Source organism: Drosophila albomicans, unplaced genomic scaffold (genome assembly GCF_009650485.2).
Source record: "Drosophila albomicans strain 15112-1751.03 unplaced genomic scaffold, ASM965048v2 utg000265l_pilon, whole genome shotgun sequence".
NCBI lineage: Eukaryota > Metazoa > Arthropoda > Insecta > Diptera > Drosophilidae > Drosophila > Drosophila albomicans.
Genome location: NW_026263578.1, coordinates 40,020 through 60,112, shown reverse-complemented (window position 1 = coordinate 60,112; position 20,093 = coordinate 40,020). Strand labels below are relative to the sequence as shown.

Genomic DNA, 20,093 nt, shown 5'->3' with positions numbered 1-20,093 from the left:
GTCATTCGAATGTATTTCGAAAAGTCGCAGCGAGGAAAGGACGATGTTGATGACCCGGTGACGCGCCGCCACATTCCACAAGACGAATCCGACATACTCCGTGAACGTCTACACACGACAATCAACGTAGAACAATACACGTGAGATACTGAAATTATTCGGAAATTACTCTCATCCACCAGCTCCTCACCTATACATCGAAAAAAGTACGGGATCGAGGCGTCCTTGCACGTGGACCGCATGTTCGATCTGAATTCAGACCGAGAGTACAACACCATTTCCAAGACCACTTGCAAGACCGATCAATGTACAAAAATAGAAACATCTTAAAAAAGAAAAAACCGAATAGAGCTGTTACAAAATTTCCATTTCCCGAAAGCACATACACGTATTCTCTCTTGGCATCTTCCTGGTATTGTCAACAATCTTTTCATTTCCAAATTACATTGTTTAAAATCAGATTCTTCTAAAGCTCAACATACATTTATAAATTTTTCTTATTTCTGTGAATGATAGCGAACAGTATAGAATGACAGGCACATGTATCGACTCCATCCTCCAGCATCGTTATGAAGCCCAACAGCAGGATGCGAAGGTGTTCACCATGAAACATTAGGAAACCATGGTCCTATTCACATTATTCTATTACTTGAACAGTAATCTATCCAATGGATATCTGATAAAGCGATCATTCCCATAAGTGTCTCAGGAAAGCAATCTTTTCTTAAAATTTCATAACAATTAATTATTCCAGTTATAAGTGTTGTATCAAATTCATCCGAGTTGTGGAGTTGCTAATTGTTGTTCAATCGAATATCATAAAATTTATCTTTCGATCCGTAGACGTCTCACTCGTAATGATTTCCAAACAAAACGAATGCAAGAACAGAATATTTTGAGAAAAAAATTATACGCATAACTATAGGTTCGAACTAATCCGGTCGTGGAGGTATATCAACTAGACGATCGTGACCTCATGAGAAGGCAAGGCTATTACTTTCGTATTTCAGACTCACTGTACTCTAAGTTCAGTGAAATGTATAACATCAATTGTTCCGATCGCGTACTAACGGCCTTTGACCGACCCGATTTGGATCACCTGACAAAGCCTATCAACAACAACAATAGAGAGCGCCTTATTGACTTGAAGTCTTATAAGTGGTGAATAAAAGTGACGAGGGCTCACGGTGGTTAGTAACTCTCTTGGTGAAATTTCACGTACATACTCGATTACAAAAAGGCAGGCAAACCCGATTTTATTGAATTTTACATCTCTAAATCTTCATATGGATAGACTTCAGAGATTTTAATTTGACACTTTTGCCATTTTTCTTCAAATTGTATTTGTAATTAGATGCCATTTAATGTAAACGGCAATTAGACTGCTAACGACCAGTTCTGGACTTCTCTATTTGCAGCTAGCTTAGAATCGTCTCCATACATGATGAGTCACCCTGCTTACCAACGGAGGGATTTATATAACAATCCCAGGCTGCGGAATGAAAGTGAGAAGTGTTACTCCACTTAATGACACTAACATTGAACATTTTAATTAGTAGTATCTTGGAACAATGTGGCTGTACTTTCGCAGCTAATGTTCCTGTTTTTCAAAACTTTTCATTTCATATTTTTAGCAGCAAAGAGAATTCAGTTACATGTTTACCAATTTAGATAAGTAACTTTTTTTATGGATGCTTCAGCGAAGTCCCATTAGCATTTTTAGTGGTAAACTGACTAATAGCCTGAAATACCCTCCGAAAGATATACTCTCTCCTACCCACTTCCATCCCGGCACTTACGATAACATAGAGCACTCCTGTCGACCAATGAAAGAAAGTTTTTCAGGATGTAGATGAGATTCCAGTAACCGTGTTCTATCCAGTTCGCATCCGTTCAAGTTTCATCATCTCTATTTATCGAAAATTAGGCCAATGCAATCTATTTTTTAAGCAAGCCGGCAAACATCTTTGAGTTGTACTTGTGCCCGAATTTTGGTCAGCAATGTTACTAAAGTGTTCCTTCAAAGTGGAGGACACTTCTCAGACCGTAATACAAATTTCATCATTGAAATGAAGGTGGAATTTTACTGAATTAAATGCCAAGTGATTTTAAACCGTTTTATTTTTTAATGGTTACCGCAGGGTCGTGAGATTATGATGGTCCTCGAGCTGATAATGAATGATGGTGTTCTATTCACTTCACCTTGAATTTAGTAATGGGAGTTGTTGATGGTGATGTACGACCTTTATCCCTAAAAAATCATTTCTGATGCTCGTAATGAAGCACGAACTTGATATAGTTTCCCCTCGAAAATTGATTAATTCCCCCCCTCCTGATTCAGCTTATCCGTACTCGAGCCCGTGCTTATTCTCTAGTGTTGAAGGGTAAAATCAAATCAAGTTCGTGGTGTAATACTATTTTATCATCCCGGAGGGAACATTTGATTCGCAATTCGAAGCACATGATTTGGGTCTATTACCTACCATATGAGCACTGAAATGTTGCATTCCAATCTAATGTGTATTACTTATTTAAAATATTCACAGGATCTATCTGAGACATAAATATTCAGTATCTGTGCGGTTTTAGGATATACGATGCACCAAATCCAAATACGCTTCAAGATACCTCCTTCGTTCACGATTAAAACATATACTGTTTCTTTTTAGTAGTCCAACTTGAACTTTTCGCGTGTTTAATTGTATGGTTTTCTATTTTTATCAATCATAAGAACCATAACCCCTTTAGTACTCAATTATATGTTGCAATCTACTTCGAGTCATCACGATCCAACATGGATATTCTCAGAACATTATTCAATGATGGAATAGAGTTCCCTCTTACTCTACGTTGGTATAACGGCGTCGCATCCCTAAATGTGTTATGATGTTGAAAGTCTCAATGACGAGCCCCCACAACCTTCATCTCTATTCTATCTTTAATTCAATTTGTGGGAAAAAAATTTTCCGTTTATAACTATGTGTTTAGCCATTTAATGCAATGTTAGTGATGTAGTACATTTTGAAGTCTGGAAAGTTTATTTTGGAAACTGTTGTTTAATCATCACGTATCATTGTTTTTATATCATATTTTTAATCATAATTAATTGATCCCCCCAAAGCTTTTCTGTATTCGCCACATTATTTCATATCATTCTCTTTTTAGAGAATATAGTAGAAACCAAAATTTTCTGATCCTCCCAGCATTTTCGTGAAATTTTCATAAATGATTCTAGTCCATGTCACTGTTTACGATGATCCCGCATAATCATATGAGCATATCTCAAATCATCTTCTTTATTTATTTGGCAGTTGACGTACAACGGCATACCATCACAGTTTGCCCAGCATACCAAGACGGGCTTGTTGACGCGCGGACAAAACAAAATAAATTTGTAAACAGTCATGCATTAAACGAAAACCGCGAATAAAATATTAAAAACGCCCCACTGGACAGGCTAATGTGATTTAGAATTCAAGAAATATGTTAGACATAAGTGTTATAATTCAAAATAACATAACAATTTAAATACTCGTAAATAAGCTAATAATACAGGTTTTAAGCAAAGGAATAGATTTACGTAGAGCAAACATACGGGTTATTTGATTATTATAGTTCCACCACGGGAATACGGACGGGATATGGAGAGAGCGGTGTGATTAGATCTACTGTGAAAATGACAAGAGGAAGAAAATTTTTCCTACGTGCCTGACAGGAAACTCGGCAAAACTAATTGTGACTTAAACAGCCCTCCAAAGAGTCATATTTCACCACTTAATTAGTCTCTGATATAAAAACAGCACCTTTGCATAGTCTACGGGTCCAGAAAGGAAGGAGGTTAGGTAATAAAGTCTACGTTCCGGGGGGGGAGTACGGTGGTAATCTAATATTAGGGATTGCTCCAATTTTAAACTACGAAGTAGCAGAATAATCGAAGAGATTGATTCTGCACCGATCAATCCTATCTTAGATAAACCCTATACTGGGGATTCAAACAAGAGATCGTAATCTCCAGAGGATAGAGACGAACAGTGAGACGTATAACACAGTCTTAGTCGATGCTAGGGATCATTTGAACTCTTTCGACAGCGTTTTATAAATCCCAAAACACCCATGGCCCATTTACAGCAGACCGACATATGTATATTGAATTTAGTTTGCATTCAACGCAGAACCCTAAGTCATTCACACATTCAATTCGCTCAAGACGGAGTTCATAATCAATCACTGATAGTCTGATTTAACTGGGAAAGAACCCTACACAGTGTCATTAAAACTTAACACTTATTGCAGTTCAGATGTAACATATTTTACTTACGCCACAAGATTTATAGACGATTAAGGTCACATTGTAACAGTGAGTCGCAAGACGTATCATTAAATGTCAGGCAAAGTTAACGTCATGCTGCACCGTACATAATACAACGGAATGCCTCCAATAAACAGCAAGGAAGATCATGCTTATTCGAACAACGTGAACATAGAGGACCGCCACAATGGACTGCCCTGGGCACACCAGAGTGACCTTGAAACACATTTAGAGATACAAAACCATTAAAATAAACATTTCTGAATTCTGTTGGAAAAGGTATGAGAGGATATCCACTCAATTTAGGTATGACGGGAAAACCCGTAAAACATCTAAGAGCTTTATTCACAGTTAAAATGGGATGATTAACAGAGCTCAATAAGCCTTCTACCTAAAAATCGGTATAAATGACATCCTTGCATTCTTTCTCGAATCCTTTAATCTACAAACTAGGAAGAGAACCCAATCAAGTAGTCAGCATCTAGAAGTGGACTTAGACTTCACCAAACCCATGTCGGTAAGGTGAATTATATGGACGATTTTACACATGATGTTCTGCCAGTTCGAGAGAAGTTTATAATTTTTCAATTCTTTCGGAATCGCAGACAATTTAGACTATACCCGCAAATAATTTGCACTTTAGATTTGCTTCCCCTTTTTTTAGGATAGGCTATAATTGTAATGATTGTTTTTCCAGATTTTAGGAAAAGAAGCATGAGCGTTTAACGGATAATTCCAAACTAATTCTTAAAAAGCGGTTTACAGGATTAACTTACCAGCACCAAGTACTTTTAGCACACACAACTAGGTACATCCATCCGGCGCCAGCCGAAAAAACAGGCTTTTATAGCCAATCAGTTTTCGTTAAAATAGAGCTTCAGTATATTAAAGGACCCAAAGATATACAACCTCAGAATGAATGTTACCTGATAAGGATCAAGCGAAGAAAGGATTTTTGAAGAGAACTTGGGGACAGAATAATGTCGTTCTGGAAACAAGTCCGCAATAAATCGGCAACATCTATGACATTAGATACTGTCATCATCCAAGACATAAATGGCTGGTCGATTGACGCGGATTCTACCGCTTTCGAGTTAAACGAAGATCGAAAATCGCTTATGGATCACGCCTGAAATCTTAGTTTCGTGCACCTTACTCAAATTAATTATAAACAACTCATTGTTATGAGTTCGCGAAAAAGCAGCATTGTGCAACAGCGAATAACGCAGGAAAATCAACACGGAAGAGCCAGTTCCTTTGAATGTTTTTGTAAAGTCTCCTCGACTTTACGAATTTTTTTAATTCGATAATTTTCCTTGGGGAAACCATAAGAGGTTTATCAGACGAAATGTGGAATCACTTGACACTGGAACACAAGCATCAAATAGACGAGGTTGTTAAAGTAGAATAAAAAATTCCACCGCTATATCCAAGTTTGTGAAACAAACCAAAGAAAGTTGGGACCAGTCAGTTTCTAGTATAAAGCAGAGAAAGTTTCTCAAAATTCGGTTTTTCCGTAAACAACTAGAAGATCTCACACAACGTACCGACTCGTTCTGCACGCAAATAACTGGGAACATCTCAACCGTAATTTCTAACACTAGTGGGATGGGTAAGGTCTTCAGGGGAATATAGGAGATATTCTCGTAGAGAACATGAATCTGATCTAAAAGAAAAATAAGATTTAGGAGCACCTGGTGTTAAGCAATTCTAGGAATACATTAATCTCTGAAGACAATGATAACCCCGAAGAGGACTATCACATAAAAAACATGGGATACAGAGGGCGGCGAAAACGATCCATTTATACTGTTCGGTAACGGCAATGCCATGTGACACCCCAGCTATATTTTAAAAATCACCTAAGGACAATAAAGTGATCGCCGATCAAAAACGAATATTAGAAATGTCATATAAAATAGAAAAATGAGACTAAATATAAAAGCATCATGCTAAGCAGGAGGGAATCACTCTACATTAACGCCAGCTAACCTCGTACAGCCTGACAGCAATTAATGAGCAAGAAATAAAATGTTTAAACTACCAACAGGGAATAACATCTAACAGCCACTAGCTCAATGTCCAAGGAAAGTGTGCTGTGATCAATCAATTCATGAATCTTATTGAGCTTACTGCGATTACTAAAACCCCACCACCGCGAACGCTACCCTTGCGACTCGAATTCAACGTCGCTGATATGGAAATTCTAGAAAAGATTTCTGTATCAGGATGTCATTGTTTAACCGTTTCGTAAGGAGACGATTAAGGAGTACACTATTTAATAAGTCAGTAAGTTTATACATCCTCTTACTTTTGTAGCCAAGAAGTAAGGGATGTTTGTTTTTTTGAACTGACAGACATAGAAGAAGGCTTTGCAATCAAACTGCCACTTACCAGGAAGAGAAACCGAGACCGATTTTTCTTTTTCGCAAAACAAATTCTTTAAAAACTTTAATAGGTGTTCCGGCCAAAACTCTTATACTGCACATCATGCTAATTGTTCAGCCGAACACTTAGTTGAAAAAAGATGAAACCTCCCGTTCATATGAGAAATTAATTATCTACTTAACCCTGGCTGGATTTGGACTAATATAGCCCGAAATCATCAGAGTCGTATCAGGAAAGCCTTGAAAACGAAAATCTGCTTTAAGAGCGCCCATAATTTGCGACAACAGAGGTAGAGCTGGAGGGGCGATTTCTATGTTATCGTTCACCAGCCCCTAACGTCTCAACAGAGTGATGGTGCATATGATGAATATCTTCCAACCGTCATCCATCTCAGTCGGCAGACAAAATCGAAAGCCGGACGCGGCGACTCAGCCCACTACGCCGTCTTTAACTGATGCGTAATGTCATGATCTGGAAACATTCCAGAACGCTACGAAAGTGATCGGGGACGAAACTACAACACAATAATTCCCCAGTAGTGTACGAAGCTGTCTGGAACAACTCACTCGGACAAGAAAGCTCGATTTGAAGTAATCCGAAGCACACGCCCGCGTATGCCTTTTCTTTTACGTTCGCGAGACTCGAGTCGAAAAGAGCTTCATACTCTTAACCCAGAATCCAAGCAGAAAAAGCGTATCCGGAGAGTTTTTTCAAGAGCCACGCCAAATATCTTTAAAACCGAGTTCCGCGTGTCTCCGTATAAACCAGCAATATCGCCGCTTCAGAGTCCCTAACTACATGTTCACAAAGCTGACATACGATCATCTCAATCCAGACTTGGCCGAAAATCAAATAACATACGGCCCGTTCAAAGCCGCACATTTTCATGGTATATGCAACGTTGTGCGACATAACCGAGCAACAAACAACAACAACCCCTTTTGGCACCAACTTGGCACCCGGGCAGATTCTTGTGCTACTAGCAGCCAAACAATTTGTTGCAAAACAAAGATTATTAAACCAATAAAAAAACAAAAAAAAAAAACAAGAAATAAACCAAAATAGGATACTAATTATTTGCAAACTAATATGATCGTCACTTACGCAAAAGCACACGAAACCACACCGACTGAGTATGCACAGGTTCGCGCCCACGAGACGCAAGAACCATACGGTAAGGCAAACCTAAACACAAAGAGAGGGGAGTTACTATTCTAAAGATAGCGTTCGCACGGAGACAAAGCACGAACATCTACGTCTGAGTAAAGCGCGGTCGAGCCGAGACGCAAGATAGACGATAGCCAACAAACAACCACATAAGAGGGAGAGTTAACTATTGTAACACGATTGACGGCAAAGAAAAGCAAGTTGAAAAAAGAAGAGCCGAAAGTAAACAAAAATACAAAAACAAATCAGCGGCAACGAAAACAGAATTGTTTTTGCTAACAAAGCAAAGCAAAGTTTTTGACCACACAATTGTTGTTATATTTTTAGAAAAAATGATTAATTAATTTACTAAAATACACGAAAGCACACAGCATTACGATCAGAGTAAAATACAAGTAGAGAGTAAAATTAATGTTTATAATAATTGTAAATAAATATGAAATTAATGAAAAATCACAAATTTAAGAGGGAAGAAAAAAAACACTCGACTGCGAATGCGAGCGATGAGCGAGCGATCTTGTTAAACATTATAATAAAATTAGCATGTCACGTATTAAATGCTTCGGTATATCTGTTGATAGTATTGACTAAATAGAATGAATCAAATTTCTTATGGTCTTCCCATACAAAAATAGTTTCGGATGTATTATCCTGCTTCTTCACATTGCCACATAATCGAATATCATAATCGAATATTTTAGTTCGTCCGGGATAACACGGCATCGTTTCCGGACGAATGTTTAAAAATATCCCATTTCCCTTTGAATTGGTTTGATAAGGCTTAGTTCTACGTCTCTTGATTCGGCTTTGCATTCCTGTTCGTTTTTTCCAAATATTCATATTTGAGTTGGATTATAACTCTTGAAAATACATAAATCATTTCACATTGAGACCATTGGGACTACTCTATAAAGACTAAGCATTCACATTGGTTGTTCCACAATTTTGAATGGTCCCAACAATTAATGCCTCTAATTCAGGACGGTGCTCAACGCCTATTTACACTCTGAGTGCACTTTTTGTTTTTGTATAGAATGCTCTGTGCCTTGAGTGGAAATGCGCCCATAAGCCACCGTGCATATAAGCTTCGATTTGCATGCGAAACAAAAACAAGTTTGCTTGTTCTCCTTTACATCTCTTTCCGTACGTCACGCTTCGTTGACCGCAATGTATTTGTTTTTGGTTTTTTCCGCGAACACATGCACTGGAACTTATTCTTCTGTCTGCCGTTGGCTTTTGATTATTAAAATGCGTAATATGCTATTCGTAAGTTCTGATGTAAACACAAAATACAATCGTCATTTCTCTCAGTGCACAGCTGCGCCTCACACAAAAAAGCGCCGCCATATATGTATGTACACGTTTTCTTGTGTCTGGTTAGTAGACGCACTCTGCCATAAGACGGATTTGAGCACCCCTGCCCTAATTGTATTGGGTAGCAAAAACACTATTCGAGGTATGTTGATTATCTCTCCATGTCCAACACCCTCAATGTTCGTACTATATGCTCTTCTTATGCTTAAAAAACGACCATTGTAGTGAGATAGTACTTCATTCATATGGGAGAAACGTTTTGATGTTTGACGGGTTGCCATATAAATGGCCAAATACGTTTTTATAATCTTAATTAGTTCAAAATCAAAATTTTCCAAAACAGGGTAGTGGATCTTGTAAACAATATAATTAAGACTATCTACCTTTGAGGCTCATATACCTGGATACCAATTACTGTGGACCTGGAACAAAAGTCTAGAGAAACGATTAGCACGGGTGATCGCTGGAATTAATGGTTTGGATGAAGACGTGAACGAGAGCATATATTGCATATCAAACAGTAAAGAGTTGAGTGAACGTTTCATAAAGCTGATCCAGTTTAATTTGAAAGGACTTGGAAATCGTGTAAAAAAGCGTTAGACAGTAGTATTGGAGAGAGAGCAGCAGCATACTTGTAACAAAACATGATGAAGACGAAGAAAAAATTGGAATGGATCAAATCAGGAGAGAAAGAAAAGAGTCTGAAAACATCATTGACTACATAATCAAAAGGCTACAAAGGAATTGAAAAAAGAAAATAACCGCTTGTATCTGAGTGCAATAAAAAGTTGCACCGTAAAGCAGTATCAAACTCGATGGATGTAGGAAAAAATGTTGTTATTCCACGTATATAAATGTACCAAGATAGGTGGCGTTCTTGCCACTTGTCCAATTTTAACAGCTCTGAGCGCTGTGGTAGTTGGCGTCAGGTATGCAGCAATAGTAAAATCTATAACAATGCAAAGATGGCCTAAACAACATCTAGAGGAGAACAAGAGGCATAATAAAAAAATGGAAACGGTGCATTGCGAAGCTGGCTTGTATTTACAACCATACAAAATATGGATATCTATATCATTTGCTAGAAAATAATCAAAGTCAAAAACGCATTCAAAAAACTTAATAGGTAAGCTAAGAAAGAGCATTATCAAACTTTGATATAATGACGTTTGCCTTTAAGAAAGATTTCTCATTTCGAGCGTGTGTTTATATTGAAGGATCAATTACCCAAATTTCCACATCATTTCGAGTGTTGAATAATAAATTTAGCAGACTCAATATCGAATGGAACGCATTTGGGTAGCATATTACAAGAGAGCGCATCAGATTCTTATTTATTTCGATAGTTTTGGAAATTTACAACCACCATTAGAAGTAGTCAGATATTAGGAAAAAAACATTAAGTACAATTATGAACGTTTTCAAAATTTTGGGACTGTAAACTGTGGACATTTGTGTTTAGAATTTTAATGTGTGTGTATGTCGGTTGAAGGACCGACCCACTTATCAGTGGGATGGTTGTCCTTCTCTAGCACTTGAGAAGTCCTACAGCTAGCAACAGCTAAAAAGTCAACCAATCAAAGGAAAACGTCCTTAGCTAATGAAAACCTTTGAAAACAACAGTGGAAGGGGGGAAGTGAGAAGTATAAAATCAGCTAGCCACTCGAAGGAAAATATCATTCAGTCATAACCACTCATCACTCAACAACACCAGCAGCACCAGCAACAACAACAATATCATCACCATCATCAACATCCTCACCAACAGCAGCATCAACAACAACGAGAACTGCAGTATCAGCAGCAGCAACAGTACTAGACACACACACACACAGACTCCAAATAATCAGGATGCATCCATCGTTTGAGGTTAGCAACGGGAGAGAGGAGATTAACTCCACCGAAGTTAATCTTCCTCTTATTACTCCTCTTGCTGAGGACATTCAATTCCTCGCCAATGACATGGAGATTGAATCAACACTGAAATATTTGAATGAAATCAAGAAAGAAACAGAAGCTCCCTTTCCGCGCTCTTCCAAGGAATACGGAATTCAGGATATATTAAGCGTCGAAGGTTCCTAGTAAATTTAATAGCAATTCGCTAAAATTAACATTGGAAACTATTTAATTTATCTCCCGAAATGTTATGATAAAGTTGAAACTGTATACATTAAAGAATTAAATACTGGTAATTATACCATAACAAAACAGGATGATGGAGAAATTCTATTCAAATTGAAAATGTAATAAAATATATACAAAACAATAAATTATATTAAGAAAATAAAATAACAAAATTTTTTAAATGGGGACTGGTAAATTTGGGGAATTTCAGCCTTCTTTTCAGCTTTCTTTTCCAGCTTTATTAGTTCTGATACTTATTATAAATAAATGTTAATGAAATATAAATTCGAAATTTTCATTAGGGAATGGGAAATTGGGGAATTTTTCAGCTTTCTTTTTCAGCCACTTTTCTCTTTTACATTGTGTCAATAAATGTTAATTGAAAATTTAATTTCATAATTTTAGATGGGATATGGGAAATTGTAACAGATCTGTTAACAGAAACAGGTCCGTTACCAGAACCGATACCTGATCTGTTATAACCAGTATATAAAACCTGTATATAAAAGAACAGCTAGCTGTTCGATACAACCAGGTATCTGATCTCTACAACCCAGTCTGTTTAAAAGAACAGTTACCTGGTCGATACAACTAGTATCTGATCTATACAACCAGGTCTGTACAACCAGTCTGTTTAAAAGAATAGCTAGCTGATCTATTTAACAGTCTGATAGCTGATCTATACAACCAACTCTCTTCATAAAAAACATGCTAATGTATCTGTTTATTGGTTATATATGGTTATGTTTCGTAAAATAGATCACAGTACACTAATGACCACAAGACTGAAATATCATTAATCCACTAACAGTTGAATGAGATATTTTGAAAGAAAATGAATCAAAAAGTTTTTAACTCAATTAACTAAAAGCCGAAATGCTCTAAAAAAAAAATTTTCTGATCTTAAACAACTCAAAAGTCAGAACAGTATTGGTCTGGAGGAAACATTTAAACCTATAACTGAACCACTACATGAACTTGCCCTGCAGTTCTGAGCGCTAGTTCGTTGCTGGTGAAATAAGCGCTTACTAGGAGCCAGTCACTACTTACAAAGTGGCTCTACCCATGCATTTCTTAATTCCGTTTTTGTATGAAATGTCCGCAAATAGGGTCAATCGCCACCGCCTCGATTACACGAACTAGTGAAATAGTGCAACATATTAGGGTCAGTAAAATAAGTGCTTACATGGGACCCCATGGAACGGCCGGTAAAATAAGTGCTTACATGGGACCCCATGGAAGGGTCAGTAAAATAAGTGCTTACATCGGACCCCATGGAGGGTCGGCCATTATAAATTAAAAAAAAAAAAATTTACAATTTTAATTACAGTTTTTATTTAATTTTAATTTTTCTTTATTTTAATAAGTCGGATACTTTATTACTTTAAGGCAACTTAAGTTTTAAAATATCGTTTTTTTTTTTTGGAGCTGCAAGGCCTTTCTCAACTGGTCCTCAGTTATGGAATCTGGAAATAAAGGATTAAAAAGTCTTAATAGATTAAAGTGGATAATGATTTTTAAATAATTATCTTTTAAAATACTCACCGATCATAACACCAAAGAAATTGTCTTCTTTTTTTAGGCCGCATTCCCCTGTCATTATTTCCATAACGTAGATTTTCTGTCATAATTTCCACTTCCTCTTCTTTAGGCACATTGTCGCTTTCCACTGTAGAACTATGCATTATACTAACTGCTTGATATTCTTTTATTATCTGTTTATTTAATATTTTACACATTAAACATATAATGCAAACATAAATTATTTTTTAAGTAACTCACCTAATAATTGATCGCGGATCCGCTTTGCACTTCTCAACTCAAATGCTTGCAATAATTTCATCATCTAGGAAACACAGCTGCGTTTGAGTAAAAGAGTAGCACAAAATAAAACAAAGACGCGTAAACAAACAGCGATGTAAAGCATAATCGAAGTTTTCTCTTTAAACTTGTGTATACTTTTTCCACAAAATAACAAAAACAAAAGCGATGCTTGCCGTTATTTTGTACTTATGCTTTAATGCGCATATATTTATTAACTAGGTGGTTCGACGTTCGATTACTATAGGGTTAATCTAGTAAGTACCTATGTAGTGATCGACGAGGTAAGGACTTATCTAGGCCAATCGCAAACTCGAGTCGACTCGGTGGTTCGACGTTCGATTACTATAGGGGTCACTTTAGTAAGTACCCATGTAGTGATCGGCGAGGTAAGCACTTACCCAGGACAATCGACACCTCCAGTTCTGCAGGGTGTGAATGATAACAAAAAATTTCAGACATTGATACCATCAGAGTTTAATAATGTTGAGACTGGAAAAAAAAACTATGCAAAACTACTCTCCAATCGATCGAGAGAGAAACACACCACCTAACAAGAAAAGGAAACTCACATTTCACAGTGCTAAGAGTCAATTCTCGAAACCTAAATTTGATATTGAGAAGGCATTGGATTGGGGGATGGATAGTGTTAATGCTCAAGATGATGATGATGATGATGATCAATTCTATTCTCAACCAGTTATAGAAGACACATCGTTTGAAGGCTTACCTCATACCTCGAAATCGTTAGCGAGAGAAGGTTCTCCTTATTCATCAACTAAGTTTATGAAGCAAATATCCCCCACACTTCGCTTCCATTACCGGTTCAAGACTCACCCCATTCATCATTGCCGTTAATGAGTCAAGAGCCCTCTCATTCATCGAACGTGTTATCAAATGAAACAGCTATACATTCAACGCCTTCGATAACGAGTCAATCAATCCAACATGAGGACAACTCAAAAAATTTGAATATCAGTGAACTGGCACGGGAAGATCTTTTGGATAAGACATATGGTCCATACAAAAATGCAAGTGTACAATTAATGTTGGGGAATTCACATATTAATGTGACTCACAAAAAAATTGAATTGGATGATGGGAAAAACTGGCGTCTTACAAGTGGATTATATTCATTAATATTCCACCGCCTACCTCAAAATTATAATTCAAATGATCTAGAAATATATAATGAAATTTTATTGATAACTAATGTGCACCGGAGAAATTTTAATTCGATGGACAGATCAGAGGAACAAGGGCAAAGAAATATACAAAAATTATTAAACCACTCTTAACAAAATCACCGTACTGCCGAGTCTACACCTAAATTCTCAAAATCTATTGTTTCTGGGACTGGGTTCATGTCACTCGCGACGAATAAACCCCAATTATGTATATATGGGACGATCCAAATGAGTTGGTTGAACGATTACAACTCTTAATTGCCTCTCAAACAGCTGGAAATACGAATCATACTAATGAAATTACATCAATAATTGAGAGAGGCTCAAATTATACACTAAATTCATATATAATTGATTGATAACATTGAAATGAACTTATAATCATCATGTCTGTTGACAAGTTTGGACGTTATGTAAATGATAAGCAGATCTCTATTCATTTAAAACGACGTGAGAAAATACCAGGACTCTACATTGATAATGATGGAAGTTATATAATATTCAAGGAAGACGTTTAAAAAATGGTCGCTTACCAATTGAGAATGCCGACTTGGCGATAAAAGAATATGTAGACCAAGTTGTAAACGATTTGAGAAATTTTCTAACATCAATGATTTCAAGTCATCAAGAAAGGAATGAGAGATTATTATCCGATAAATTGACTACAGTTCATCAGCGAATAATCAAGACTCAGAAAACTACATCAGATATTCTTGATAAAATTATACGCTCTCATATTCGAAAGTAATAAATATGTCTAGACGGGGAATAATTAATGAAATACATGCTCCTTCACGTAAGCATTTTCTTAGACGTAGAGTCATAACAAAAGGGATAAACGAATTATGGCAAGCTGACTTGGTTGAAATGGGGAAGTATGCACACTCAAACAATGGGTATCGCTACATGCTAACAGTGATAGACACATTCTCAAAATTTGGATGGGGGGAAGCAATAAAGTCTAAAAATGCAAAAGATGTTGCTGAGGCCATGGAGAAAATATTTCAATCAGGGAGAGGATTCCCCAAAAATCTTCAAACAGACGATGGAAAAGAGTTCTTTAACACCCAATTTAAGATATTAATGAAACGATATGGAATCAACCACTATTCAACATTTAGTAGTCTAAAGGCCTCAATTGTTGAACGATTTAATAGATCATTAAAAGACCTAATGTGGCGTGAATTTAGTTTCAATGGGACATACAAGTGGGTTGATATATTCAAATCACTAATTTCCGTTTACAACAATAGACATCATAGAACTATACGAATGCCACCCGTTAATGTAAACACTAAAAATGAGAAACATATTTTGAAAACTGTCTACAACAACATTAAAATGTTTGCGGGGAGCAAATTGAAAATGGGTGATTATGTACGCATCAGCAAGTACAAACATGTATTTGAAAAAGGCTATACTCCTAATTGGACAACTGAAATTTTTAAAATAAGCAAAGTACAAAATACTTACCCAACAACATACTTACTACAAGACTTCAATGGGAATCCAATTCAAGGTGGTTTCTACAAAGAGGGAACTGAAAAAAACAAGTTTTCCTAACACTTATCTGGTTGAAAAAGTGTTAAAAAAGAAAGGCAATAGAGCTCTAGTGCGCTGGTTGGGTTTCCCCAAAACCGAAGACAGCTGGATTCATAAGAATGAAATTTTGTAATAATATAAGATTAAAAACAATTTTGTGTTTTGTATTTTTTCTTTTTATTTTACTTCAAGTTATTTATAATTTTTTATTTTTCTTAATTTATTAATATATACTCTTAATTTTAAACATTTTTTTATTTTTTATTTTATACATTTTAATTTTCAATAAAGTATTGTTTTATTATTCTAAACATCTAGTTTTCTTTTTTTCAACCTATCCATTAACATGAAATGTAATACTAATTATCCTTCGTAAATGTTGATCGCACTTTCATTATTATCCAACTTTCTTTTAAGATTATTTATTTTGTTCACACTAGTTTGATTACTGTGTGAGTTCTCTAGCGCAAACATTTGGCTGCGCCAAACTCTTGACTCCGCTTCTAGAATTGATATGGAACACTCAATTTCAAAGGGAATTACTAAATAATGTGCTCTTGCTATAGTTGAAATCTTATCTTCTTCTATTATTGGCTTATCGTCCTCACTATCTAATGTAGTTTTTGTTACTTCGACTGTAGTGATTTCATGCCCTCTAGACCTAAACATCTGCATACTAGAACGTTCTTGCTTTCCTGTATACAAAGTATTTGAATAATTTGATAATGAAATGCCCATCAAACAACATGCCTTTACCCCTTATTTTTTTTGATGCATATTTCACCAGAGTTATCGAAATTTTCATAAGTGTACGCATACATTTTTGGGCGTAAACCAACAAACTCAGTCATTGGTTTACCATGCAACTCATCCTTAAAGAAACCCAATCGTTTCTTATTACATTTCTTAAACTTATACAACTCGGCCAATTCATCTGGATATTCGGACGTGTCAAACTTTAACTCCATATCATCCCGAATATCTGCATAAAAATCATTTGTCTTTATGCTGTAAATAAATGAATCCGTATCCATATAATTTAATTTGAGTGCTTTCCCAAACTTAGGTTTCATGTATTCATAATGGAAGTCATACATTTGACATCTCCAACACTACAAATCCTAAATAAATTGGTTTATCACAAATGTTGTGTAACCTCTTCATTTGAATTGCATACATAGTTTCACTGAACCTTGATGCACTATGAAAATTAGATTTTGATATTAAATCCCTGGCACATAATTTGGGTCGCCCTGACTTCCTATTTTCAATTGGATACTCCCACTCCGTTATTATCCGTACATCCACCCTTTTTTTCACTGTTTTCCATGGTTTTTCCATAAACAGCATTGTTCAATAATTTGAAAAAATCTTTTTCAAAATTATTTTTGGCTCTGGTCCTATGCTCAGTGTTTATATTAATATATTTCTTGAGCCTAAATTGAAGGATGGAGTAAATTTTTTTTAATTCCAAGCCATGTCTCATACACTGTTTTAAAGTCTTATAGTATATGATATAATTCTTCTTTTCAGCGAGATCGGCTATTAACTTTGGAGTTTTACAAGTGCTTGATGGTAGCTTGTTATCCGGACAGAATGGTAAATCATTATGTTCATCATGGATTGAGTAAGGGTAATCTAGATCAACCTCTAGAATATACCCATACTCACTATTTTCATGAATATTTTCTAGATTAAAACTCTTAACCTGATTCGTGTCTAACCATTTGAATTCTCCGTAAGGTAGTGGTTCAGACATAGCCCATCCATACAAATTGTTTGCATCCACATACATTAAAAATTCCAATTCTTTAGAAGGATCGAAATCTTTTAAGTATTTGTGGTTTGCTTTTGTATGCCTATGACTACATTGCACCAACCCACCCCGAATTCCACTCTTAAAATATGTAATCATATCAATGTCAGTGAGTAACTCGAGTTCAATCTCTGTGGTTTTTAACATAGCATCCCACGACAATCCTGGTGTAGTGTAATAATGGCGGGGTCAAGATTGTAAATTGAAGAACAAATTGCCCTAAAAATTTGGAAAACGTCTGTTAACAATAAAACATCAGTTTTCAAATACAATTCTTAGTATTCCTTCAATGAACGACATTAAAAATGATACCATACTTGGATGGCATGAGCGTAATCCTCTTCTGAACATTCTGACTCTGTTAAATTACTATAGAACTTGGATCTTGGTGGGAGAGAAGTTTTTTCAACAGAATCTAAATATTCGTAGGGGAAAACACCTTTCCTGCGAAGTAGTTCAAAATCTGACTTGTTTTTGTACTGTGATTTCAGCACATTGAAATTCTCACTCAAATTCCCCGCGAGTGTGTCTAGACTAGAGGGCATGAATCTGATAGTATCCAAAAACCTGATTTCTAGCGTATTTTTCCTTAGAGGGAGATATTTAGAAATTGAAATATATAATTCCTTATTCAAAGGAATAACTTTTATTTCCCCCTCAATTTCTCCAAGTTCTTTAACAAACAAATGAGAATCGTATTTGGAGAAATTGTGAAAGAATACGGGGATAAAATCACCCGTCTTGTATTTAAGATTACATGAATTATGGGCTGCACCTCTATATTTACCTGTAAAATGACAGTGATCTTTCACTCTATCATTATTTAAAATACCCCTACATATGTGGCAAATGGTTGCTTTCCTAAAATTATCTAACTCATTATGACTCATGTGCATTGGAACCACTATTTTCATGTGGTTCTCATACAAATCGGACAAATCTGACGTTAAATTTTTAATGAAAGTGCGAGCGACATCACCTCCTGTCTTCGAAACAAACTTATCTAAGCCAGAGTCAAATGCACACTTTATGTAGTATGCAAATGCTACTGGCACATGCTTATTAATAATTTTTGTGTTTGCACTTACATCTAATGTTACTGGTTCCAATATGCATTCAAAGTCTGCATACACGACGAACGGAACCTCCAACTGACGGTGATGGTTTTTAAAGGTAATCTTCTGATCCTTCCTTGGTCCCTCGGTAACCACCCGACTACATCTCAATGTATGTTGAGCCGCCCTCTCCTCACTCGTTGAGTATTGTAAGCATTGATTACAGAACCAACGCTTAACTCGATGTTTACCCAGTTGTTTGGCAAGTAGACTGTGTATGAAAATTGAAATTGTAAGGTGATTGTGATATTTTCAAATTTAATGAATGTACTTACGATGAAATATTTTTAATCCACACATAGTGTCCATGAAAACCCGCCGTTGGTCCGTCGACGAATAATAAATTAATGTGGATTCTCATTTCCACTCCATCGCAGTAAAGCGGTCCAATTATTTTGTCAGATTCCTCATCATACCCGAAAACATTTAAACTTATGTGAGGGTTTCGTTGAGTGAACTCTTTTATTTTTCGAATTTCCATCGGGAATGTTAATCCATTGAAGTCAATCTTTACGTTGTTCACCTCAATTATTGGGGACGTGATCTCAACACCATAACTATTGCAATGGTATGATCTACTTATTGGTTTGAGGGCTGATATAATTGCCACTTAAAACAGAAGGCATCTTTGTTATGTACATTAACAACTGCCTTTCTATTTTTTAATTTAAGCGGAAGCTCAAAATGATTAGATCCTTTTGTCGGATCACATTTGTAAACATTAAGCTCCAGCCTAATGATTCGTGTCAAGATCCATCCGCTGTCCTTTTCCTGAAACTCACTCATTTTAGTGTCTATCACATTTTTATTGCGATTCAAAGAAGCGTGTGAAGTCGGATCCAGTCGTAATCAGAGACATTGTGCTCTGGAACGATTTTATTTCTTGTTGAATATCATACTCTTTTATTAGCATGTACTCAGCAAACAACTCAAAATTGCATTTGGATGATAGGTGGGTAGTCATTACGCATTCCAAGTGAGGGATCAGTACTAATCCAGCCTCATTTAGGAATTCAATAGGCATCCTTACATCCGCTCCCTCGTTCTCAAACATGTATTGGAGAATACGTCCCTTGTATCCATTCACAATCTGCTTGATTCTTCCGTCCACCGGACGGATAGAGTTGTATTTATGTATCTCGGTGCGAGCGTGGAAATGCCATTGCATACCTGCAGGTAGGTAATGCTGGCAGGAATAGCAATACTCCCCATTGATGGTGTTGGTGGTGTTGTTGAAGTTGTTGGTGTTCTCGGGATTCATGTTGATGTTTTTGTTTATTTTTTTTATTTTGTTGGTTGAATAAAATAAA

The 20,093-nt window shown here is 36.2% G+C and overlaps 1 protein-coding gene across 1 annotated transcript; it reads right to left on the bottom strand.

Annotated features, from left to right (window-relative positions):
* Window positions 1-13,477: 13,477 nt before the first annotated feature.
* On the bottom strand, window positions 13,478-19,344 carry LOC127566302 (uncharacterized). Its single transcript, XM_052008333.1, has 4 exons — window positions 19,059-19,344; window positions 18,507-18,994; window positions 16,712-16,834; window positions 13,478-13,548 (listed from the first exon to the last, which is right to left on the bottom strand). The coding sequence occupies exons 1-4, from the start codon at window positions 19,262-19,264 to the stop codon at window positions 13,478-13,480; spliced, it is 888 nt and encodes a 295-aa protein (XP_051864293.1). The 5' UTR covers window positions 19,265-19,344.
* Window positions 19,345-20,093: the final 749 nt, after the last annotated feature.

What these genes read in the sequence shown, in the direction of transcription:
- LOC127566302 (XM_052008333.1), bottom strand. Translation starts at nt 19,264, where the DNA reads ATGGAAATTCGAAAAATAAAAGAGTTCACTCAACGAAACCCTCACATA. An exon ending in AGCAACCATTTGCCACATAT is followed by an intron (nt 16,835 to 18,506) that starts GTAGGGGTATTT and finishes ATTTTTATGCAG; the next exon opens with ATATTCGGGATGATATGGAG. An exon ending in CTTTAAGGATGAGTTGCATG is followed by an intron (nt 13,549 to 16,711) that starts GTAAACCAATGA and finishes CACACCCTGCAG; the next exon opens with AACTGGAGGTGTCGATTGTC.